At 36.6% G+C, this 26619-nt stretch overlaps 1 protein-coding gene across 9 annotated transcripts in view; it reads right to left on the bottom strand.

Moving 5' to 3' along the window:
- MAPK10 (mitogen-activated protein kinase 10) overlaps positions 1-26619 on the bottom strand; it is a 533352-nt gene that overhangs the window by 110779 nt on the left and 395954 nt on the right. For all 9 annotated transcript variants that reach the window (XM_087864017.1, XM_045791146.2, XM_045791168.2 and 6 more), the window contains one exon: positions 20980-21149. In XM_087864017.1, coding sequence (XP_087720143.1) covers positions 20980-21149 — 170 coding nt within the window. The remainder of the gene's footprint in view (positions 1-20979; positions 21150-26619) is intronic.

The raw sequence follows: 26619 nt of genomic DNA, 5'->3' as shown, positions 1-26619 counted from the left end.
GGTCTCTTTTACTGGTCCCTTTCCTGTTAGTGTGTTTAAAAGGGTTATTTTGATTTATGCACACAGAACAAGCATGTATATATAGTCACACCACATGTACTTATAAACTGATTTAATTAAAATATTAAAAGATCTTATATTCTAGTTAAATGAGTTGTTAAAAACAAAATGTTTTTATGACACAACCACTATTTTAAAATTATTTTTAAATAGCCATTTTGCAAGATTATTTGACTCCAGAAATGCTATTACTTTATGAGGATGGAATTTTATATTATCAATGTAAATAATGGTACATACTCTCACACAAGTATTTTAATGTTTCTGCATCATAAGGACTTTCTGAGCAAAGAAAACTGGAACCTGGCTGAAGAACAAATCTTGGGGGCACCTGGGTGGCTCAGCTGGTTAAGTGTCTGCCTTCAGCTCAGGTCATGATCCTGGGGTTTTGGGATGCTGCCCCACGCTGGCCTCCTTGCTCAGTCAAGAACCTGCTTCTCCGTCTCCCTCTGCTCCTCCCCCTACCTTGTGTTCGCGCTCTCTCTCTTTCTCGCTTTCTCAATGAATAAATAAAATCTCTTTTAAAAAAGTATAGGAAGAAATAACAAATCTTGGAATCAAACAGTGATTAATAGAGACTTCCAGAAGGAAATGTGTTTAGTTCAAAGCAGGTGAAACCCAGAACCATCTCTTTACCTTCCAAAGGATTGTAAAAGAGGGAACATTCCTTTCTCTTCCCAGAAAAGATCTATTCATTCTGGGAATATTTGATCTCCCTTTCTCAGTCTCTCAGAAGGAGAAGTTGGCAGCTGTGTAGCAATTCCTATACAAACTCAGAGAGTCATAATTTATTCTTGATAGTGCAAAAACTCCCTTGCATATACATATAACATCTGGCCTTAATAACACAGCCCTAAAAGGAGAGAAGGGTCACAGGTAACCAATGCAGTTACTGCAGTGAGTAACAATATTCTGTCTCTGATCTAGAAACATCACGTTTGCTTTTGGGACAAAAAAAAAATGAAAATGGGTATTAAAAACTAACAATGAGCTATAAAAGACACAAAGATCTATGAACATCATTAGGTAAGGTCTACACTATGGACATGGTAGCTGAGTCTACCTTTCTATTCCCTACCTGTTACCATATTGACCAAAAGAAAAGGTATCAATGATAAGGCACTTCGACCAAAGAGTTTCATTCTCCTCAAAGTACAAAGACACAGAAGTGGCAATTTTGCAAGAATTGCTCTGTGACTAATGCTCTTCTCTAACATTTGTCCTACTTTTTCCTTTCAATTGCCTTTTCATATGTAGCTGCATAGTCAAAAGACTTCTTTGTCCATTCAAATTTCCACCTCTCTTTGAGAGTAAAGCAACATTAGTGAAGAAATGTTACACAATATATCAAACACAGTTCATTGTAAACAAAAGAAAAAAGAGGTTTTCTCAATATAGCTCTCTCATGGAGAATCATTGCCTCTTTTCAAAGCTAATCCCATCAGGATCTTCCTGCTTTCTCAGAAATTGTTCTCTAACAAATACGCTTTCCCTTTCTGGTATCTTCAGTCTCTCTGTTTTTCTCTGGGTGTCTGTCAACTACCTGCTCTGTGTCCTTGTGTATCTCCAACTCCTCTCTTATTCTTCTTTCTTGTGTATCTGTCATCTGTTTCTTGCTATTTCTCTGTGTTTCTGTATCTCTGTCTCCATCTCCTCTCTCACTCTCTCTAGGACACTCTGTCCCTATCCCTCTGTCACTCTCTCTCCACACACCCACCTCCAGCATCCAGCATTTCCTCTCTGATGAGGTATACAGGCTTTCCTGTCTTTTGAAAACATATCCTCTCCTTTACCCATGACGTTGCAATCACTTAATACCCAAGAGCTCTCCTTTGAAAGCCAACTTCACAGAAAAGGAGTCCGCATAAGAACTGAAAAAGTAAAATTGAAAAGCTCAGAGGCAAACATTAAAGAAAAGAGTATCAAAGTGAAGTAGCAAGTACCAAATCAACTAAGACAGAGACCAAAGAGTCCTTGACAGCTTTGGCATTTGGTTACTGGTAACAACGAGGGACATTCCCAAAGTGCTGTACACAGAAGTGGACTCCAGTGAGCTGGGAGTGAACAAGAGATGAAGAGTTATAGCAATAAATATCTATTAAGTGCCTACTCCGTGCCAGGAGCTGTGCTAACTTTTAGAAATACAATTGGGAGCAAGCCTGAGAGTCTCTGCCTGTAAGGAGTATATATCTAGTAGGAAATAAGACAATGTAAAGCTAGTGTGATGATGATTTGACAAAGAAAGTACAGGGTGATGTGGAAACTTGTCAGACAGGCACTGACCTTGGATTTGGGGGAATGATGAACATTTATACTGGGCAAAGACTACAAATCCTAGTCCTCCTCCTTTTCTTGGCCACACAGCTAGATGACATTTCCAGTCTCCTATACAGTTAGAAGTGGCCATATAACTGAGCTCTAGCCAGTGGAATGCGAGCAGAAGGGAAACACACCACTCCTGGGCCTGTCCAATAAAGGTCCCTCCATGCTTTCATAGCCATCTGCTATTTGGAGACCTTGGATGCCACAGGTGAATGTAGCAAAGCCTTCATCAGCCTGGCTCTTCACATCACTGAATGCAGCAGACACCTTCTCATTATCCAGTTATTTACCTCTCCCCACCTGACAAAAAAGAAATAAACTTCTACTGTGTTTGAACCTCTATTGGATTTTTTGGTCAATTTATTATAGCTGCCAGAATTATCCTAATATTTACTAGTTGAAGAATGTGAAGGAGTTAGCCCAAGAAAAGCAATGGCATTTATATGTTTATATGTCCACCTCTGGACTGCATAGGTGGCAGGATCTTTGACCCTGTCTATTCCGTTTTATATCCTTATGACATAGCACATTGCCTAATGTGAATCAGTCACTCAAAAATTTCACTGAATGAAAATAATTAATGAGCTACCTCAGGGATGAGATTACATTTTTTTGTTTTTCTTCACTTTTTCTTTATTTCAGGTTTATAAACAATGAATCTAGACAACTACCATAATTTAAATTTCCTTCACTTTATTAAGACTAGTCATTCTCCCCTTATTCCAGTAATGTTCCTCACATGTACCGTGCTGATAAATATATCCCCAATATTGGCTTCAGCTGTATCAATGGCATTCATGTCTGATTTTCCAACCTTATAACCCTAATGCATTCTGTATGAATGCCATAAATATTAATTTATAGTGACTATGTTATCTCTCTCACATTTTGACACAAAAGTATGGAAGAATATTTTTAGTGACTTTGCATCAAGTCCTTGAATTGTACTTTTTAACGATTCTTTTAGATCTTGCCATTTGTCCATGCTATTCAATATTATCAGATCAAATACAAATTGGTATAGCATTTAATAAATGATTTGAAAAATCAATTGTGGTATTATTAGCTCACTCTTTAGATTAGTTAAAGGCATAATTATTAGAGAAAGTAAAATTATTCTAATTATTGCATTAAGAGTTGCATTTATATCTATTTCATAGAGCTGATGCTAATCTCTATTTTAAGTATTTTGATTATTTCTGTATTATTCCTGAAATTAGGGGGATATATTATTTATTTAATACACAGTAGACAGAGAGACAGATGGACACACAGACATAGATATAGACATTATAGTATTGATGAACTTAATATGCAACATTCAACATTTAAGGTGTTTCCATTATGTGCCAGGCACTTTTGATGTCTTGAGACAATAAGGATGAATTAGCCAGGATTTTTGTCCCCAGGAGATTCATGATCTAACAACAGATGCAGACTTAAATAGCAATAAAAATATGAATAGTACCAAAAGAGATGTAAAAATGGTATGTTATGTCAATGCAGATAAGAGAGTAATTACTTTTGCTAAGCAGTAGAAAAGGTGAGTTAAGGTTTCACAAATTTGGTAACCTTACAGCTGAAAATTGAATTATGTAGCAATGTCCCACATAGAATGACAGACAGGTCAAGACCATCTCAGGTGGGGGAAATACCTTCAATATATATCAGAAGCAAAAAGGCGGCCTACACATTTGGGAACATTGCCTAGTATGCCATTCCAAAATATTTGAATTTTATTCTATAAGCAACTTCATTCTGTAAACAATGTCCTAGATTCATCCCATTGTTCCCAAATTTCCCCCACTTTGATCCAGTTCTCTACTGGTTCTTGAAATCTGCTTCCATCTCTCACTTAGAATCTCCCTCTCAATAGGATTCGGAATTAGTACCAGCCTCTCTAGCTCCTTCTGCTCGGGCTCTTGATTCCAATCTTGCCTTTAGGAGATTTGGATTAGAATATTTCATGGTCTTTCTGCACGTTAAACTATAAAAAATAGTTCTCCATGTAACCAATCCCTTAGAAACTGGCCATGACCCAGGTCAGGTAACACTAATGAAAACTAACATGTATTGAATTTACTAAAGCCAGGCATTGTATTAACACATTTTGAGTACTTTAACAACTTTGTACATACATATTTCTACCAGCCCTGTCTTCTGGCGAAATTACTGAGGTCACATACTGGTAAGACTGAGCCAGGATCCCAGCCAGAGATAGAGTCTAATAGTTTCAGAGTCTGCATTCTTAACCACTATGTTATGCTGCTCTTTATGTCCTGGCCAGTTCATCCAATTCCAAACAAAGGGCAGATTTTGAAAATTCTTGGCTTGAAAATCAAGGGAAGACAGACATTCAAGAAGAATTTGATGATATTTAACATTTCCAAATTTACAGAGAAGCAAAAAATAGGAGCTGAAAAGAAGCCAGTGGATTAATCATTTAGGGGGTCATGATAGCCTTTTCCATAGCATCTACTCCTCCCGAGGAGTTATTAGGTGATAGATTGGCACTGTCTATAAAGTGAGAATTCAATGGTATGTAGAGGCTAAATTCAGACTATGTATTCAGAATTTTGATGGTGAAGGAGACTCAGAGAGGTAGTTTGAGGGGCAGGAACATTCTAAATAACTTTTCTTTTTCCATGAGAATTCAGTGGAAGGTCTTCTGTAAGCAGAGGAGAAGAAGGTACTGGAAGACAGGAGGCAGGTGATGCAAGATAGAAAGCAACTCATTGGTCCCAGGGGGGAGGGGATGGAATTGAGAACACAGGTAGGTGGCCAGCCTCCTCCAGGAGCTCCCCCTGGAGAAGCAGAGAAGACAGTAGATGACAGAGTTAGGAGGTGGAAGGGGAAACTGGGAGCTCACAGGCCCGAGGACATCTGTTTTCTCCAGGAAGTAGGAGGTAAAGCCTTCTGCAAAAAAACGGGGCAGGTGAAGTGGAACTGGGAGCTGGCGATGATGGTTGTAAAAGGACTGTAACAGCCACCATGGGAAATGAGATAGGGAGCTAGTGAGACACATAAGTAAAAGGATTGCTAAGCAGCAACAAGGGCCCAGCTGAGGATGAAGCTCATAAACTTATAATGGAGGAAATCAGAGTGATTATGCGATTTCACAAGCTGAGCTCTGCTTCCAGAGGCACAGAAAACAGCCGGTTGGGCTGATCTGAATGGGGGTTTAGAAAACGGAGCTCAGAGGACAAAGAGGGAAGAACATAGAGAGCATCTGAGACTGTCTTTGAAAATCATTTTCACAGTTCCAGGCTAAAGAGGAAAAAGGTAATCCAGCTCAGAGAACAGGGAGGCCCTGAAAGACTCCTGCCCACAAGGAGATGCAGGGAGCAAAAGGAGGTGGAAGGAGGGACCATGTTAAGGTGACAACAATTTGGCTTATAATTTTCCTCCGCTTCCCTGATTCTTTCCATTTTCTTAGGCACCTTAAACCTCCGTGCCAGTGAATTATTTAGTGTTCCAAGTTTGCTAGATTTTTGCAATACTAGTTATTCACCAGCTTACATTTTTGCTAGTTCATTTGAGTTTCTCTCATTTAGAAATCTAAAATTCGTTCATTCTGGATCAGCCCCTAGCCCTGTGGTTGGTGTGTGACTAGGAAAAAGTAGCTCCTCTGGGTAAAGGGGTCTTCCAGGCACATTGCGGGACAGTGAGGGCAGGCTGAACGGTCGCCCCCACATGTCCTTCATCCATGTGCCCTTGTGCAGAGCACCTATTCCCCAATCGGATTTTCCAATCCTAGGTGAACCCAAAGAAAGACAAATTTTAAATACTTTTGGCATCGTATCTCCCTGGTTTGGAAGTAAAATCTTGATTTTTATGAATGGACATATTAAAATTTTCTGTGAAAAATAACTTAATGATAAAAATAAAGGTAAGTATAGATGAGGAAGAGCATAGCTAAGAGACCTTCAAAGTATATGTCTTTAAATAAAAGAAACCCCATGTCAAATGAAGTGGCTAAATTCCCTCTCTGATAGTGATTTCGACTCCCCCATCACACAGAGAAGCTTAAAATGCAATGGTTCAATGCTGGATTCATAACTCTGGACAAGTAAAGTGAAACTCACTTGACAGGGTCAAATATTTTAAATAAATGTAACAAGTAGAGAGCGGAACAAGGAAATGATAGGGCTGTCGCTCAAATTTCCAAACTAAAAGATGTCTTCCTTTGTCCTCAGCTCCCACATTCAAATCCGTGATTAGCAAGACAACTCAGACTCTATAAACAGAATGTGATGCTGCAATGGGCCAGAAGCATGACTGTGGAGAGAGGGAGAGAGGCGCCAAGTACCTTCCTTCTGAGCTTTATAGAAAGTTGCTCTAAGCCTTAGTATTTTTAGTTACAATATTTATAACACCTACCTGCTCTTCTTTTGTTTGTTTGTTTGTTTGTTTGTTTTTAGCTACCTTTCTTACAGATAGAATAGAGCAGTAAATGAGAATGATTTCTGGAACCTGAGGAAAAGCAACTGCCATCTGTTATTTTAGCATAATTTAACTGAAGACTTTGCTTCCCTTCGGTAAGGAATGTTGGCTCTTCAAGATGCACTGGTTAGTGCAGGATTAAGGCTTTAGGTATTTATATTTAAATTATAGTTTCTTTTTAAAATATAACCATGGATGCACTTTAATCCTAACAATTAACCGGGATTTACGCAACTGGAAAATTAGTACCTGGACCATAAACCAATTTTATTTTTGCAATGAAAATATCTATTGAAGCCCTAGAAGATAGGTCCTTAAGAGAAATAAGAATCAGTCTCACTTAGCCATTTAATCTTTGGGATTAAAGTAGAAACTGAAAAAAAAAATAAAGAAATGTGCGTGCTAATTACTTCTCCTGATAAAGACCTTAGCATTTATATCAATACATGATTTACAGAGAAGATTCAATCATCGGTAAGCAAATAATTGTCTACAGAAATTTAAATGACTATCTTTCCCCTCTGCCAAGAAAAATGCTTCCGGGCTACAAACTCTTGCTATCAGATTTTCCCATAGGGATATAAATTAGTTACAAATTTACTGAAAAATGACAGATTCAGAATAAATGTCCATAATGCAGTCTAAAAACCAAATATAATTTTTAAGATTTTAAACTACCAAACCCTTCAGTTTCAATTATCACACTGGCAATTATATATTTATGAATATGAACACATATATACTTAATGGTTAATACACAGAAATATGGATTTTATATAGTATTTTTTCCCTGTAAGCATTCTGCCATTAAACTTCTACCCATATTTTCTCAAAGTACCACATTTTCTCAATGAAGGAAAGAAGGTGATATTCATAAATATTAATCATCAATTGAGAAATACAGGAAGTATGAATATGGGGATTGTGCTATGCAAAAGAGCCCACGAGGCAAAATGTGTGGAAAAAAATACAGTTTCTGTCCTATTGCATGGACCACTGCAACTTCACACCTCTTACCAATATAAAGACAGTATTTGAAGCTCAGTGTTCCTTATATCAGGAAGGTTACAATCAAGGGTCTAAATTGTAAAATTAATGGAAAATAACAGGGATACAAAATGTGCTGATATTCCAGATGTGGATCAAAACAATCTCTGTTGGTCAGGGGCTAACTGGAAATGTGTGATTAAAGCTGCAGCATTTAGCATAATGGTTCTTTAGGAGCTCTAAGAAATGTGCAGTAGGACTGTGAGGGATGTTTCCAGGAATCAAATAAAATCATCATTCGGGACCCACTGAACCAGTGTCCTTTGTGTTATTCAGGATGTCTGGTACTTTAAGAAATCCTCTGGGTGATTTTACCCATTTCTTTTCATACCATCAACCTCATAGCCACAAAACTCTTCTATCCAAAGTCTGTGCTTAAAGATGGTTAGCTGGGTCTGTGCAGTCATGTTACAAATTTAAAAACTAATATTTAAAACTTGTATAAAAATTGTAAATAATCTTGGTTACCTGAAGCTCAGAATGCAAGATAGGAACAAAAAGGTTCAGATGTTTCTTTGCTAGACTCACTTATGGAGTAGTGGTAAAGTCATTTTTTTAAATCTCATGTTCTCAACTATAATGGGAATATAATATGCACATTCTGATAATAATGCAGCTGGTACAATCAGCCATCCTCCTGGATTATGGAAATTGACCTTTTGCAAGTTTCTGCTGGTAGAAAAGAGTAACATTAAGTTTACCTTCCTTGAATCTATTATAAGTCATGACAATATCAGATTTAAGGCAATTTCTTGTATCTAATTTTATCTTTTTGAGTCCTGTGAGATAAATATTATCCCCATTTTACAGATGTGCAAACCAAGGCCCTAGAGACAAAGTTAAATACAATCATTGATGAAATACAATGGTAAATCCAATTACCTTGAAGTGTAAGTATATTTATAACTATACAGACTGAACATAATAATGTAAGGTATCTTAATGTATCTGTAATTGAATCAGTAAAATCAGATGTTTAAATGTGCAAATATTTTACAGAATTCAAAGAATTTATTTAATTAATTTCCTTCCTAATCATAATCAGCAATAAACAGATATTGAATATCTTTCCATCATGTGCCCTAACATTGCCAAGTTTCTATCTCTTTTGTTCTGGTACTATTTACAAATATTCCCTAAACTTTGCTAACCATTTTGAAAAAAAAATTGTGCTATTTGTTCAAGGATGATTAAATCAGCGCATAGACGGTAGGTCCAATTTGTCGCCAAGACGAGAAAAGCTGTTAAAAGTGACAATGACTCAATAGTGTCGTTTTCTTTAATAAAAATGAGCACATTAAAAAGAGAGGACCTACAATAAACCATTCTTTAAGTACTTCGAGGCTATTATTTTTTGAAGAAATTTCCACGGACAGTAATTACTTTACTAATATGACTTGATTTGGCATTATTACCAGTAATTTTTTTGAGCTTTTGAAAAATTCAAAGATTTTTGTTCATTTAGAATTTGATTCGGTTGCTTCGTTGTATCCAGTTTAGTTTTTGATGAGCGCTCTGACCTATCCACAATAATTCTACCTATTAGTACTATGTAGAATTAGAAAGCCGAAGATTCAAATTGCGATCCATAATTTAAAAAAAACAAAAATAAAACAAACAACAAAGAAAAGCCCTTTCCTTCTATACCTCTACTATCTAGGGCACAGGGAGCTCTGCTGTCAATAACTCAGATGCCTTTGGGAGCGATTTTGATTTGTCACATTATCAATATTCTACTCTGATGTATATGGGATCCCTTATTCCCCAAGTCCCTTATATGTTGGGTGGATACTAACTCACATCTATGTTTTTCATCTTCAAATCCTACTTGGGAACAAACAAGGTTTAAACACATGTGTATCTAGACATGTGTGCCAAGATAATATAGCTGCGGTATCAAATGCTGGGCCAAGGAAGGGCCCACTAGATAAAATGCTGTAACAAACTTTGTTTCCTACGCCATAGTGTTGCTTGTGGATTTTTTTTTAAGAGTTTATTTATTCATTTGATAGAGAGAGAGAGAGCATGAGTTGGGGGCGGGGGAGAGCATGAGAGGGAGAGGCAGACTCCCACTGAGCAGGTAGCCCAACAGGGGACTCAATCCAGGGCCCGGAGATCATGACCTGAGCCGAAGGCAGATACTTAACCATTTGAGCCACCTAGGTGCCCCACTTATGGAATGTTTTCATTTCCTGTCCATTAGTATGGGAATTTTAGACTTCCCTTTAGTTTATCTAACCCTTAATTTGACTAAGATGAAAGGACATTGCCAGGAAGGCTCACTCTATCCACCAACATCCACTTATCAAAGGAAGGTGAAAAAACAGGAATACATGAACACCCAAGGTTCTATTGAACATGTCTGGTAACTTAAATCTTAGATTGTTTACCCGCATAGGACCCTGTTGCTGTAGATCACTAATTGAAGGACATTCACCAGAAAGGATTTTTCAGATTTTTGTGGGAAACAGAACTATATATATCTCTATGTATGAAATTCATGTGTGTTTCTGTGTGTATGTGTGTATGTATATATATAGATGTATATATAAATAGCATATATTAAATTAAGATAAATGAATCCGTTGGATTAATAAGTATGCATATACACATGTAATATATATTATAAATTGTATATTGGTGATACGTTCATTATGTATATAAATATATGGATATATATCCAAATTAAGATAAATTAATACACTGGATTATTTCCAGTGCATTTTATCAATACAATTGTTTCAACTGTAATTAAATTCTGTCCTCTAGCTCTAATTGGAATTCATAAAAGTTTAGTTAACATAAAATGTATCATCTCATTTCTAAATATTTAATTTTCTAGGCACAGAGTTTTTATAATAAGCCACACAAAATCTATGCTTTTGTCAGTATTAAGCTTTCATCGTTGATACAAATATCCTGTAAAAGATCACCTTGCAAAATTGGATTGGTACTGTTTACAAGCTGATTATAAGCAGATGACGAAGAGAACAAGTCCAAGAAGGAAAAGAATATGGTTATAATTCCTGTCATTTAAACTGTAAAATTAGCTCTTTTCAGTTAAAGAGCAGACCAACCTTGGCAAGTCTTCTCTGCTTAAGCCTGGTTGTTGACTTTTGCCACCACTTTCATTGTCAGTTTGAATCATCTTTGGAGAAAGAAATAGAGAAAATAGAAATGTTTCTTGGCTTGGCAAGCAACAGCAGGATGGAAGCGAGAGAAGACAGTGAACTCCCTGCTGTTGATTTGTTCCTATGTTCTTTTTTTGTTCTGGAGCAGGTAGTAGAAACAACTCTAATGAGATTTTCTTCTGATGATTGGAAAAATGTTCTAAAATATTTGCTCATCTAGCTCCTGACCACTGTTGTTAAAAAAGCATCTTCTAGATTACAATGTTCCACCTAGGAAGGTACAGAGGACTTCTTTGTTCACATGGAGAAGCAGAATCATTGTTTCTTCTTTTTTTAAATTTATTAAGGTAAAATTGACATACACTATTATGTTAGTTTCAAGTGTGCAACATTGATTTGACATTTGTGTACATTGCAAAATGGTCATCACAGTAAGTCCAGTTACCATCTGTCATATACAAAGTTAATACAATGTTATTGACTATATTCCCCATGCTGTACATTACAACCCCATGACTTACTTATTTTGTAACTGAAAGTCTGTACTTCTTAATCCCCCTCACCCATTTTGCCCATCCCCCAACACTCCTTTCTTCTGGCAAGCACCAATCTGTTCTCTGTATCAATGAGTCCAGGGTTTGCTTTGTTTGTTTGTTTTGTTTTTTAGATTCCACATATAACTGAAGTCATGAAGCATTTGTCTATCTCTGTTTGAATTCAGTTTGCTAATATTTTGTTGAGGATTTTTCCGTATATGTTCATCAAGGATATTGGCCTGTAATTTTCTTTCTTTGTGGTGTCCTACTCTGGTTTGGGTATCAGGGTAATACTGTCCTTGTAAAATGAATTTGGAAAGTTTCCCACCTCTTCAATTTTTTGGAAGAGTTTGAGAAGGATAGGTATTAAATCTTTGACTGTTTGGTAGTATTTACCAGTGAAATTGTCCTGTCCCAGATTTTTGTGTGTTGGAGGCTTTTTGATTACTGATTCAATCTTCTTACTTGTAATCAGTCTATTCCGATTTTCTCTTTCTTCATGATTCAGTCTTGAAAGTTTATAATCTTGAACTTATTGAAACTTGTTTTGTGACCTAATATGTCATCTATTCTCGAGAATGTTCCACATGCACTTGAGAAGAATATGTATCCTGTTGCTTTTGGGTGGAATGTTTTATAAATAGATTAAGTTCATTTGGTCTAATATGTCATTTAAGGCCGATGTTTCCTTATTGATTTTCTGTCTGGATGATCATCCATTGATATAAGCTGAGTATCAACATCCCCCACTATTACTGTATTGTTGTCAGTTTCTCCCTTTAGGTTCATTAGTATTTGTTTTACATATTTAGTGCTCAGATAATGGGTGCATATATATTTATACTTGTTTTATCTTCTTGTTGGATTGACCCCTTTATCATTATATAATGTCTTTCTTCATCTTTTATTATGGTCTGTTTTAAAGTCTATTTTGTCAATATGAGTATAGTTACCCCAGCTTTCTTTCCGTTTCCATTTGCATGAAACATCATTTTCTCTCCCTTCATTTTCAGTCTGTGTGCCCTTACATCTGAAGTGAGTCTCTAATAGGCAGCATATAAATGTGTCTTTTGTTTTTAAAGATTTTATTTATTTATTTGAGAGAGAGAGTGCAGGTGGAGGAGGAGAAGCAGGCTCCTCACTGAGCAGAAAGCTCAATGTGGGGCTTGATCCCATGACCCTGGGATCATGACCTGAGCTGAAGGCAGACACTTCACTGACTGAACCACCCAAGGGCGTTTAAGTATGTCTTTTTTTAGATACATTCAGCCACTCTGTGTCTTTTGATTGGAGAATTCAGACTATTTACATTTGAAATAATTACTGATTGCTATTTTGTTCATTGTTTTCTGGCCATCTTTGCAGTTCTTCTCTTTCTTCTCTTTTTCTCTTTTCCCTGTGGCTTGATGAATTTCTTTAATGTATGTTTAGATTCCTTTCTTATTTCCTTTTATGTATTTATTTTAAGTTTTTGCTTTGTCGTTACCAGGAGGCTCACATTAACAGCCTATTTATGTAACAGTCTATTTTTAAGTTGATGGCAACTTAAATTTTAACACATTCCAAAACTCTACACTTTTACTCCCTTGCCAATTTATGTTTTTGATGTCATGTTTTACATCTTTTTATTGTATATGTCTCTTAATTAATTATTGTAGTTTTAGTTAATTTTACTACTTTTGTCTTCTAACCTTCTGAAGTAGCTTTAGAAGTGATTAACCTACTACCTTTCCTTTATTACCTTTTCTAGTGAGGTTTTCACTTTCATATGTTTTCTTGTTATTATTTTTTGCCTTTTTTTTTTTTAAGCTTAAAGAGGTCCCTTTGATATTTCTTGTAAGGCCAGTTTGGTAGTACTGAACTCCTTTAGTTTTTGCTTGTCTAAAAAACTCTTTCTCTCTCCTTCAAATCTGAATAATAATCTTGCCAGGTAGCATATTTTTGGGTGAATTTTTTTTCTTTCAGCACTTTGGATATATTGCACCACTCTCTCCTAGCCTAAAAATTTTCTGTTGAGAAATCTGCTGATTGCCTTATGGAGCTTCCCTTGTATAAAACAATTTGTTTTTCTCTTCGTGCTTTTAAGAGTCTCTCTTTAGCAGCTGGCAATTTAATTATTATATTGCTTGGTGTGGAGCTCCTTCGGTTTGTTTTATTTGAAATTTTCCAGGCTTCCTGGTCTTAGATGTCTGTTCCCCACCCCCATCCCCCCCCCCCCCGGGTGAAGTTTTCAGCCATTAGTTCTTTAAATAAGCTTTCTGTCTCTTTCTCTCTCTCTTCTTCTGGACCCTTATAATGTGAATATTATTCTGTTTGATGTTGCCCCAGAAGTCCCTTAAGTTATTTTCATTTTTTTTCTCTTTGCCCCTCTGTTGGGTGAGTCTATTGCTTTGCCTTCCAAGTTGCTGATCCATTCTTCTACTTCATCCAGTCTGCTGTTGAAACCCCCTAGCATATTTTTTAGCTCAGTCATATTCTTCAGCTCTGTGACTTCTGTTTGGTACTTTCTTATGTTTTCTATCTCTTTGTTAAAGTTCTCACTGTGTTCATCCATTCTTCTCCTGAGTTCAGTGAGCATCTTTATGACCATTAGTTTGAATTCTTTATCAGGTATATCTTCTCTCTATATCATTAGGTCTTTCTCTGAATTTTTGTCTTGTTCTTTCATTTAGAACATATTTTTGTTTCCTCATTTTGTTTGATTCTCTGTGTTTCTATGTATTTGGCAAAACAGCTACCTCTTTCCGTCTTGATTCTTCTCATTCAAACTTGCCCTAGCTTTTGGTTTTTCCTTGAACCTTTGTGATTGTCTAAACTGCCTGATTTATTCTTGATATAACCCCATGTTTGAGTCAGTGGTCCAAGGGGAAGAATTTCATTTAGCACCTGATTTCAGGCTGATTGGAAGCTAAACCCTCAGGCAGCAGCTTTAGAGTATGCAAATATATACAGTCCTGTGGGTCTGCAGTTGTAATCCCTGTTAGCCTCCAGACCGGAGATCTGGAGGTGTCCCTTGGGTGACAGTTGCAATGAGAGCTCCAGAAGAGTATATAAGCTCCTTTCTGGGAAGTCACACTGGGCTATAGTAAGGTCAAAGGAGTGTACAAGAATGGTGTCTCCCTGCTTATGCTCCCTAGGAGCACCTCCTAGACCTCTAAATTGTGGGAAACCAGAATCATGTCCTTCAGGCTGAAGCTCCAGGCTAAGTAAATAGGCCTTTTTCATAGGAAGACTGGAGTTGTTTTTCAGTCTGCTGTCTGTGTACTTCCCTGTGGGTGGTGGCCTGCCCTGCCAAGAGCTGTCTTTCTGGTTGCTACAGCCCCATGGAGCTCTGGAATTCCAGTTCTCTTGGCCACCAGGGTCAGGTGATCAAGGGATGTCCCCTGTGAGGTTTGCACATGCCCCCTGGCTCTAGCAAGGCAGCCGAAGAGTGTAGTAGGGAGAGTATGCCTGCCTGCTTCAGAAAGACAGGAGAAAAATGTCTTGTTTATGCATGCCTGCAGCCTTCAATGATACAGCAAGAGAGAGCCTTGTCAGTGAGGCACCATCTTTAGGCAGGGCGTGGAAGGATCCCATGACTGCTTGTTCTTGTCCGCCCCAGCCAGGGCACAGGAGACAGTTGCAACTGCCTGTGCTCTCTGGCTTCAGCAAGTGCCATAAGTTCTAACCCCAACCCATCCCAGCCGTGATCCCATGTCTAAGCTTACTTGCTTGTGCTAGCAGTTTGTGTGGAGAGTTTAACAATGGCATCTGTCAGTGCCTCTGTCTCCAGAGAGAATTTCAAGTGCCTCCCACCCCTCCAGGCAATGACCTCAGATCAGCAAATGAATCTCCCTCACATATATTCTAGGTATTTTTCAAACTGCTGTTTATTCACTGGGTCTTGGGCAGAGCAAGACCACACATGAGCCTCCCAGGAGGGGAACCTCCATTTCCTATGGCACTTTGGGATCCCCAGACATCAGCCTCATTGGTTTTCCAAACCAGACATTCTGGGGGTTCATCTTTCTGGTGTACATTCCACGGGCCAGTGTGCCTGATGTGGGACACCAACCCTTTGCTCCTCTGGGAGATGTGCCTATTTCGTGAGATCCTTCCCTATTATGTGTTGCTGCACTGGTGGGGAGGGTGTTGCAAGATTGTTTCTCTGCCTCTCCTACGATTCTAGATGTGGTCCTTTTATCCTTTATTGTAGAGAACAGTTCATCTAGTTTTCAGATCTTTTCCAGAGGGAAATGATCCCTATGTAGGTGTAGACTTGGAAGTCCATGGGAGGAAGTGAGTTCAGGACCTTCCTACACTGCCATCTTGGACCATGCTCAATCATTGTATCTTTCTGTTACAATAGATAATCTTTTTTTTTTTTTCCTCAGAGGTAGAAAGAAAATTTTCATTTATTCCAAAATATTTCCCATTAGATTTTATTTAATGATTCTCAATAATTACATTGTTGGTCCATCATCCATGGTGAATGAAAAAATAGCATAGTAGTAATTAATTCCTTTTGAAGATACATTAGTGTTGCCTGTTTGTTCCCCTGATAGTAAGTAAGCAATGAAGCAATCCAAAGAGAGGAAAGAAAGTATAAGAACCCAATTATAAATGTAACGTAACTGGAACAGTAAAAATGAGACTCTATATCAAACTATAAGTACCAATATGCCAACATTTGCACTTGAAAAGCAAAATCCTTATTACACAAACATACAAAATTTTGTAGTGGCACATGTAAAACAAAACAAAACAAAAACAAAAAACCTCATGATAAACATCCCTTTTGGAATTGGTTCCTCCATGTTTTATTCCTGTTCTAAAGAAAATCAGTGACAAAAGGCAATACAAAGGAAATTAAATTAAAGGCTGTAGATAGAGAGGACAAATTAATACAAGAATAGATCTTCAAGAGAAATAGTATACTACTAACCTATGTCATGATAAATAAACAAAGATATCTCAAAGCTAGGTTGAGAAAGAGGGACAAGGAAGGCACAACTATATTCATGTCCAGAAAGGAATGTGCTGGAATTGTGGTGTCCGTGCACATGGTAGAGCAGTGAACTGGAAAATGAGGAAGAGGAATATGCCATCCTATTTCTGTCCTTTCATCTTGGTCTTTGCTAGCTTTATTTCCCTCAGCTATAAACCAAAAGACTAATAATAATCCCAGAAAACTCCAAGGCTAACATTTTGGAATTCAGGTGTCCTTAATGACAGATTTGCTGATAAATTTGTTGTAAAACTGGATTAAAAATTTTACTCAAGGAAAATATTTTATTCATTGAAATCTATTTCAGTTAGTATACCTAAGACCTAAGATGATTTCTGTCTGTACAAGGAAAAATAGAGACTCAAAATATCCTAAAAATATGCCACAAAATTTTTAGTAGATTTTCAGATGTTTCTGGGACAGTCCACTAACTTCTTGAGAAAAATACTGCTTTGGGTCTATTTTTCAATCATTAAAGATCTATTAGCTTCCTTTCACTAGTGTCCTCATTTTCTGTGGCAGTTTTATTCAAAGGAAAATAAAACAATCCCAATGAGTATGAACTGAGAAGCGTAGGAGAACTTTCATATGTTCTACAATTTTCCTTTAAAGAAAGATAACCGGAAACCCCTCTGCTTTCTCCTTTTCCTGTCTCTCCTCCTTCATAAAAATTTTTCTTTTGTCTTATTTTCTATTACATTTTGAAAGTTGTTCGTAAATGCAGTGATCTCCTAAATAGGGTTCCCACTCCCCAGGTGGTATACAAAACATCTAGCAGAATGCAGAAAATATAAATTGTAATGTAGAAAGGAAATTAAAATTACTAATATTTAATAAACAAATTAATACTGGTCCCTCCCAAACACATGTTATCCCCCTCTAGCAGTTGGTCTCATATTACCTAGGGTAAAAAATGTTTGAAAAGAAAAAGGAAATTTCATAGTTTGAGGGGGATTGACAGAGGCACCCTAAATCCCTTCCTCTGAAAACATTATAGTTCAGTGTGCCTTCTCTAGGAGATTTTATCTTAATAGTGGAATCTTTATTATACCATCTGTATTAGTATTGCTGCCACAACAAACCTTCACAAACTTAGCTGCTTAAATAACACAAATTTATTATCTGACAGTTCTGCAGGTCCGAAACCTTTACATGGACCTCACCAGGCTGAAGTCAAGATGTTAGCAGACTGGTTCCTTTCTGGAGGTGTTAGAGAGGAATCTGTTTCCTTGCTCATTTGGGTTTGTTGGGAGAGTCCAATTCTCTGTGGTTGCATGACTCTAATGCAGCCTCTATATTCTTGCTGACTGGCAGCTGATAGCCATTCCCAGCTTCCGGAAGCCAGCCCATTCCCTGACTCATGACCTTCATCCTCTATCTTCAAAGCCAGCAATAATAAAGCAAGTCTTTCTCATGTTTTAAATATCTATCTCTCCTTTCCAATTGCATCTCTCTGATCCATTCTTCTGCCTTTCTTTTCCACTTTTTAAGAACTCATCTGATTAAATTGATCTCTCCTGGATATCTCAGGATAAACTCCCCTTTTTAAGGCCCTTAACCTTAATCACATTCACATAAGATAACACTTATGCTACATAAGATAACATAGTCAAGAATTCTGGGAGATTAGAGTCTGGGCGTCTTCGGGAGACCATTATTCTGCCTACCATGCCATGAAACTATTTTGTGCCACAAAGAGGTTCACCTCAGATCTGCACCATAACTAATAAATAAATGAAAACTAAAAATAGGAATTTTGTTACCTATTTAAATATCTTTGGAATGAAAGGTTTGGTCCATTATTAAAAATATTAAACTGTTCCATTTTTTAATAGCAAAAACAACTACTGATTGACATTAGATAACTATTAAGTAAATTTCAATAAAAGTTTTGTTATATTTGATAAATCGGGTTTAAATGCTAATAAATTATTTCGAAGTGCACCAACCATGCACTACTGCCTTTACATTGACTAAGCCTTGCGAGTAAACTTAACACCAATTATGAAAATGAAGAGAACATTTAAAATTTATGTCCACACAAAAACCTGTACATGGATATTTAGAGCAGCTGTATTTATAATTACTAAAACCTGGAACAAACCAAGATGCCCTAAAGTAGGTGAATGGATAAACTGTAGCATACCTAGACAATGAAATATTCAGTGATAAAAAGAAATGAGCTATCAATCTATGGAACGACATGAAAGAACCTGAAGGGAATATTACTAAGTGAAAGAAGCCAAGCTAAAAAGGCTATATTCTGTTTGATTCCAACTATATGACATCCTAGAAAAGACAAATCTATGGAAACAATAAAGGGGCACCTGGTTGGCTCAGTAGGTTAAGTGTCTGCCTTGGGCTTGGGTCATGATCTCCAGGTCCTGGAATGGAGCCCTGCCTCAGGCTCCCTGGTGAGTGGGGAGTCTGTTTCTCCCTCTCCCTCTGCTCCTCCCCACTGCTTTTGCTCTCTCTCTCTCAAATAAATAAATAATCTTTAAAATCTATGGAAATAGTAAAAAGATCAATGGTTGCCAGGAGTTGGGAGTAAGAGGAGGGATGAACATGTAGCGCATAGAGGATTTTTAGAGCAGTGGAAATACTCTGTAAGATACCATAATAATGGATACGTATAAATTTATATTTGTCTAAATCCACAGAAATACAACATCAAGAATAAATCCTAATCTAAACTATGGGCTTCGGTAATTATGATGTATCAATGTAGGTTTATCAACTGTAATAAATGTACCACTTTTGTGGGGGATGTTGATGATGGGGGAGGCTAAGCATGATGATGTGAGGAATATGGAACATCTCTGTACCTTCCTCTCAATTTTGCTGTGAATCATTTTGCTCTGAAAAAAAAAGTCTTAAAAAAATAAAAAATGAAGTAAACCAGATTCTAAAACTGCTTATGAAATATAAAATGAAAGTTTAAAAAATAGTGAACACTACCATCAAAATTACAATGTATCAAATGAGTGAAAAAAAAGGTGTAAATAAAATGTTTTTAAATAATGTTTATTATGTAGCAGTAATTTATATAACAAATAAGTATATTGATCTAAGTAAATATCTTATAGATAAATATACATATTTATGGTGCATGTGCTAAATTTTTACTTATGGGTATGAGTCATCAAGTTGAAAATTATTATGCTAATAAGTTCATACTAAATACATTTGGTGGCTACATTGCAAGCTAAGACTACATAAAATAAATGCTTATCAATTTGATATCATCACTTTTGCAAGAATTTTATAAAAGGTAATCAGGTTTTGAGTTGTCATCATTTCAAATTGCCACTCAAAAATGCCATAAAAGGGGGCGCCTGGGTGGCTCAGTCGTTAAGCGTCTGCCTTCGGCTCAGGGCGTGATCCCGGCGTTATGGGATCGAGCCCCACATCAGGCTCCTCCACTATGAGCCTGCTTCTTCCTCTCCCACTCCCCCTGCTTGTGTTCCCTCTCTGGCTGGCTGTCTTTCTGTCAAATAAATAAATAAAATCTTAAAAAAAAATGCCATAAAAGAATGATTACTAAGGAAGCCCAGAATCTTTCCATTTTGGAAACAAACAACAGATATTTTTAAATACCACTTTTCTAATAGGTAGCTGAATTTTAAATATTGAACTTTAAAAATGACAGGAACATTTGAGATATCATTCATACTTCCTTAGAGTGCAGGGAAGTTTATTTCCATGTTATCTTAACACATAACCCCTCATTTCTTGCTGTGAAAACATCCAAGTAAAATTTTCTAAATGTATTAGCAACAGCTACAAAACCTCTGGTTTTCTTTGTTTCTCCATGGTTGTTGTGAAATGGACATTTTTGGTGAGTAGAAAGACTAGTCACAAGCAAAGTTGTACATATTTTTAGTAAATGGGTAATGAATTACAAATAATGCTTATTATTTCATTTTTCTTTGATAGAAAGTATTCTTCCTATCTCAAATCATGCTATTTATTTATGTTTATTTGTGTGTGTTTGTGGCTAGTTGACATACACAGCATTAGTCCCTCTAAAAATACAAGTCAAGTGAAATAAGTTAGACAGAGAAAGACAAATACCATATGATTCTATTTACATGTGGAATCTAAAAAACAAAACAGAGACAAACAACAACCAAAAACCAGACTCTTAAATACAGAGAACAAACTGGTGGTTGCCAGAGGGGAGGTGTGAGGAGGATTGATGAAACAGAGAAAGGGGATTAAAAGTACAAACTTCCAGTTATAAAATAAAGAAGTCACAGAGATGAAAAGTACAACATAGGAAATATGGTGAATAAGATTGTAGTAACATTTGGTGACGGATGGTGACTGCACTTATCATGATGAGCAGAGTAATGTATAGAATTGCTGAATATGTTGTATACCTGAAACTAATAAAACACTGTATGTTAATTATACTTCAAAAGTAAATAAATAATATATATATTCTACTTACCAAACTATTCCCTGAGCCCCAGAGCCAATAGGCTTCAGATTCTGGTAGCGCTTGAGAACCGTGAAGGTTGAGTCTCCCACTTCCACACTGTAGAATTGGTTGTCAACTTTGCTTTTGCTCATGTTGTAATGTTTGGCAATATATGACACATCCACTTGTTTATCGAATCCCTGCGAAAACAACAACAAAAACATGAGCAAGTGAACAACCAGAATGATAATGAGATATAAAAAAGCCTGTTTTTTTAATGATTACTAATTCATAGTCATCTATCATCATTATATAAAACTGTATTTCATATAAAAAATATATATTAATCCATGTAAGATAATCTGGAGTAAAAGAACTCAGAAAAATGCATAGAAAAATTTGTTTTCAGTATTAAAACTAATAATAATAAAATAATCTTACATTAGATCTACATAATTTTTTCTGAAACGTTTCATTAAAACCATTTAATTATTTATGAAGCAAACATCTACAAAACATACTGGGTCCATTGATTATGCTAGAAACTTCAGAGGTGATTCCTGATCATCCATTATAACAGCCATATGAAAAAGGATAAGAGATTGTATCTATATCCCTTTCTCAGAAAGAAATGAGATACAGAATAATGGGTGGTTTTAATTTTTTTAAGTAGGCAAATTTGAATTAAATAGTGTTTACTTCATTTGTTCTCAATAATACAAAAATGCTATTATCTTACATTAAAATTAAACAATTTTAGTCCAAATTAACACTATTCTAAAATGTCACATGACATTTTTTTATTCTTTACAAGCTTAGATTTAAATATCTTGATTGTGTATATTTTGTTTAAGAGAAGTTCTTCTACCTATTATATTTAGCAATTGAAGAATCTGTCCTTAAATTTTGAAACATGATTTATTAATATACATAATATAAATATCCATTATCCATAATTATTGCTTACACATAAATAAACTTATATTGCATTTTGTGACATTAAACAGTTTCAACTCTATAGCTAGAAAGGACCTTGAATATTGTCTAACCTTTTTTTTTTTTTGTGGCACACACTGGTGGATGCCTACCCAGTAGTCATTCCCTCTCCTTTTTTGCCGATTTTGCTTAGGTTTTGAGCGTTCTCATGTTTTGTGGGTTCCTTCCCAATCCCAAAAATTGAAAATGGAATAGTAGAAATCAATGGTTCTCTTTAGAAGGGGCATTAACCCTTCCTGGGCATTTGGGAGATTTGTGGGCATGTTTTGGTATACCATATGGTAGGAGACGTGGCTTGTATACAGTTGGCTTATCAAACAATGCTGGTTGTCCTGCAATGAGTGGGACTTTCTTACACAACGAATAATTTCTTATACAATGAATAATTTCTTACATCCCTCATGACTTTTGAGTTATGCCAAAGCTTTAATTAGTAAACAAAAGAAAATAAAAACCCTGCCTTTAGTGTTCTGAGTCCAGAATCTAAACTAAAGGATCTTTGTATGGTTTTAATACATATTGACTTCTGAAAATCTGATTCTCACATAATTTGAAAGAAGATTTAGACCTCTTTAGGCTCTGAACCTCTGGTTGGTCATAAAACCATTGTCCTTAGAAATTTTTGGCATTTCATTTCTAAATAAAAAAATTGAAATAGAAAAGTACAAACTAATTTGTCCCTACATGCTCTTGGAAAGGGAGCAAGGTGGCACCAAGTAATATAAACAAGGAGAGTACAGTGGGGATTATATGGACGTGAGTGGCAAAACCTACAAATCTAGTCTGAGGACCTTACGACCCCAGAGAGACTTAAAGCAGAATGCACATGACCGTCAGCAGCCTATGACTGGAAGACATATGGTCGCAGCAATCCAGTACAAATACACACAGACCTCAAAGAACAGGATGGACTAAAGATGAGAAATCTAGGTTGTTTGGAAAGGAGACTGAAAATTCAGGTCATTTATGAGTACAATAAGGAAAGGTCTGAAATTCAGGAGATAGTCTGGGAAGCATGGAACAGGAAATTAAACAAGACTATTAAAAAACAGGATTGGGGCCACTGGGTGGTGCAGTTGGTTGAGCATTGGATTCTTGGTTTCTGCTGAGGTCATGATCTCAGGGTAGAGAGATCGAGCCCCACCTAGGGCTCCATGCTCAGCGGAGTCCACTTCAGTTTCCCTCGGCCCCTCCCCCACCATGCACATGCTCGCGCTCTCTCTCTCTCAAAATAAAATATATAATCTTAAACAACAACAACAACAATAAAAAAAAAACAAACAAAAAACCCAGGGCATTGTAAGTCTATTCCGGAGACTATAACAGGATTTAGCATTTAAACAATGAGTGTGGACTACACCAAAAACAAGAACATTAGTATTTAAACAATCAACAATCCTTGATTTCAACTGCAGAATCAGGAATTTCTCTCCACACCACAGTCCATTTCTACTCTAGGCTTTTTGGTATATCAGCAGACTAACCCTATTAAAGTCCTTTTTTTTTTCTTCCTAACTTTGAAAGGTAAAAGAGTAACTGAAGAAGTTAATAAATATAAAAACAAAAAAACAAACAAAAGTAAGTGGAGCTAGACTACCAATGAATTCATTGCCAAGGTTAATTTGGTATGGATGAAGTGTCTGACTTCATTTGTCATGTTCTGATCCTTTTTTACATCCCTTAATGTTCTCATTTCTGACCACCCACAAAATTCTCAGCACACAACTAGCTTCATCAGACCCACATAATCCACTTCTCGTTCCCCAACTTATTCTCTTCACCTCTGAAATGTCACTTGTTCCAAATGTACTGCAAATATATACTAATCATATGTAATGTTTTGTGTTCCAGACACCTGACTTCATGCTGTCTCTTGGTACCACCCTACTCCTTCAGACTTGCCTATGGTTTTTCTAGCCTTGGTCTCAGTCTTCATATTATACTTGACTCCACTATCCTGGCCCTCCTCTTTCAACATTTTAATGTATATTCAAAGAAACCAAGGGAATTTAACAATTCAGGCAACATCTTTTTCAGACTAACCCTAAGGGATATTCTACTCAACATTTACAATCATTTAATTCAACAAATACTGATAATATACATGTGCCAGTTATTCCATGCCAGATGCTGGGTTTGGTACTGGAGATACAACAAAAAGATAAGGTCTCTGTCTAGATGGAGGCAGTCAAGTAAGCAAGAAGTTAAAATACAGATGATATATTCTGTAGTATAATAAAGTACAGGTGCTGGAAGCAAAAAGGAATAGCAACTAATTGCTGGCATTCATTTTCATTGATTCATTTACTATGTATAAAACAACTACTAGATGCCAAACCACAGGTATAAAATTGGTAGTGTTTAAGAGGAGACTTGGTCAGTGTTTTCTCAGGCTAACAGTATCCCTGGACCACCCCTCTGGTTCTCAAATGTAAATATACACTTGGAGCACCCAAGGAACTTGACAAAAGGCAAACCGTTGTCACACCACCATGGAGATTTGAATTTAGGTCATCATCATAGGTCCTGATGATCTGAAGATTACTAGGCAATCCAAGTAGTTCTGACTTGAGGATTTGAGAATCTGACTTTGAGAAAGTCAGCATTAAAGCAGTCTCTCATGGTGTGCTTCCTGGAGCACAGCATCACCTGGAAACCTGTTAGAAACGCAGATGCTCACTCCCACCCCATACCTATTGAATCAGAAACTCTGTGGGCAAGGCCCAACAATCTGTTTCAATAAGCCCTCTAAGTATGCTGATGCATGTTAAGAACTGTACACTACAGAGGAAGGATCATCTGAAGACTGTGAAATGGAACTTACACCTCTGCCTGACATATTTGAAAAGTAAAATGATTATTTCTGCATCTGCATCAGGAAACACATTTTGTGTCTTTATGGATTGCCAAATTCCATTGGTCACGGCACACCCAAAGTGGAAACCAGAGTCTTAGTTAGGACAAGGATTACCCCTCACCTCAGATTCAAGTATTTGGAAGAGCCCCACTGCCCCAGACTCAAAGACTTACTCAAGGTCCCGGTATTAAGACAGGTTAATAGTTGGCCAAGTGCTTTAATGGAGTAAGTACATCATTGCAACTCAGCAATTGTTCACACTGCTGAGAAGTGTCCAGTAATTTTTGTCAGTGCATACGTATAACAGAACTTTTCATACCATGGGGGAAGCTATATATGGACTTGGTAGTTTGATAGAAATGGTTAAAACAATCGTAGAGTTTATACCAGCAGGAAACTATCAGTAAGAGAAGAATTTCCAGTCAAAAGTGACAAATTAAAAAGCTATTCAAATGAAATATCTAATGACTTGACACGTTTTCTAAAATAAAAATTTTTTAGTGATCTTTTATCTCCATTTTAAAGCATATAATTTCTCACAATAACATTGAAAATCATTGTTACAAAGTTTGTGAGTTCACACATACATATATACACACACAATTTCTTTTCAAGTATCTTCTTTATACCAAGCTTCGAATTAAACTTCATGTAAAATCTGAAAGTTAGAAAACACATCTTTGATAGTACCTCACATAACTGGGAAAAGGCTATTTTAATTTTATTTTTTACTTATTTTTTTTTAAAGAGAAGGGGGACAGAGCACAAGTGGGGTGGGCAGAGGCAAAGAGAGAGAGAATTCCAAGCAGTCTCCATGCCTAGCATGGAGCCCAACTTGGTGCTTGATCTCATGACCCTGAGATCATGGCCTGAGCCAAAATCAAAAGCTGGACACTTAACCGGCTGAGCCACCCAGGCACCCTGTGGCAAAAGGCTATTTTAATTGTTAAACAGTAAGACATAGAACAGCATTGGAAATATTCTTGGATTGATGTCGTAACCAAAAATTTAATGGCAAATATGTTGTGTTGAAAAGCTTCGTCCAGATCTCATCTCTGCCCCAAGCTTACAAATCCAAATTGAATTTCAAAAAGGTCACAGAACTGATGAGCTGAACCCAAAAAGAGAAGAACCAAACCTTCACATTGGGAGAGCATGCCTGGCTAATAGTGTGAGGTAGAGATTCTGAAGTTTTAAAATGGATCAGAACTACCTGAGGAGCTTGTAAAAAAAAAAAAAAGATTGCTGAGCCCCACTGGAAAGTTTCTGATTCAATAGGACTCAGGTAAGGCCCAGAGTTCATATTTCTAACAAGTTCTATACTTAGAGAACCACTATTTTAGAAAATAGTAGATGTAAGAGACATGAGACATCACAATTAAAGAGAGCTAGTTGGAGAGGCAAAAAGTAGAAGCAGTGCAGGTCAAACCAAGTAAACAAAAGATGTGGTATCAAAAATTTCACAGTGGCCCTCTTTGGTATCCGCACCTCATTAGCAGGCCCAGATGTCATATTCCCAGGGCAAGTGTTTCCCTCTCTCATAGGCATAATATAGTATCCAACTAATGTTCTCTCAATTAGCTCATGAAAATAAACATTCCATCATCAGTTTATATTGAACTTATACTAAAACCCAAAGGTATTCATAAATGCTCACCAAAACGGAAAGTCTCTTTCCAGAGAATAAATTAATTATGTTAATTATAAATAAGTAATATTATATTTAAAAATTATAAATCATCACAGTGGTAACTTATGAAAATCAATATGGTTCAAAATAATTATAGGTTTGGAATAGTCTATTCTATTATTGATTC

The sequence above is a fragment of the Ursus americanus genome, chromosome 8 (assembly GCF_024610735.1).
Source record: "Ursus americanus isolate L20-20 chromosome 8, mUrsAme1.1.p, whole genome shotgun sequence".
Classification (NCBI taxonomy): domain Eukaryota; kingdom Metazoa; phylum Chordata; class Mammalia; order Carnivora; family Ursidae; genus Ursus; species Ursus americanus.
This window is presented reverse-complemented; position numbering and strand designations above follow the sequence as displayed.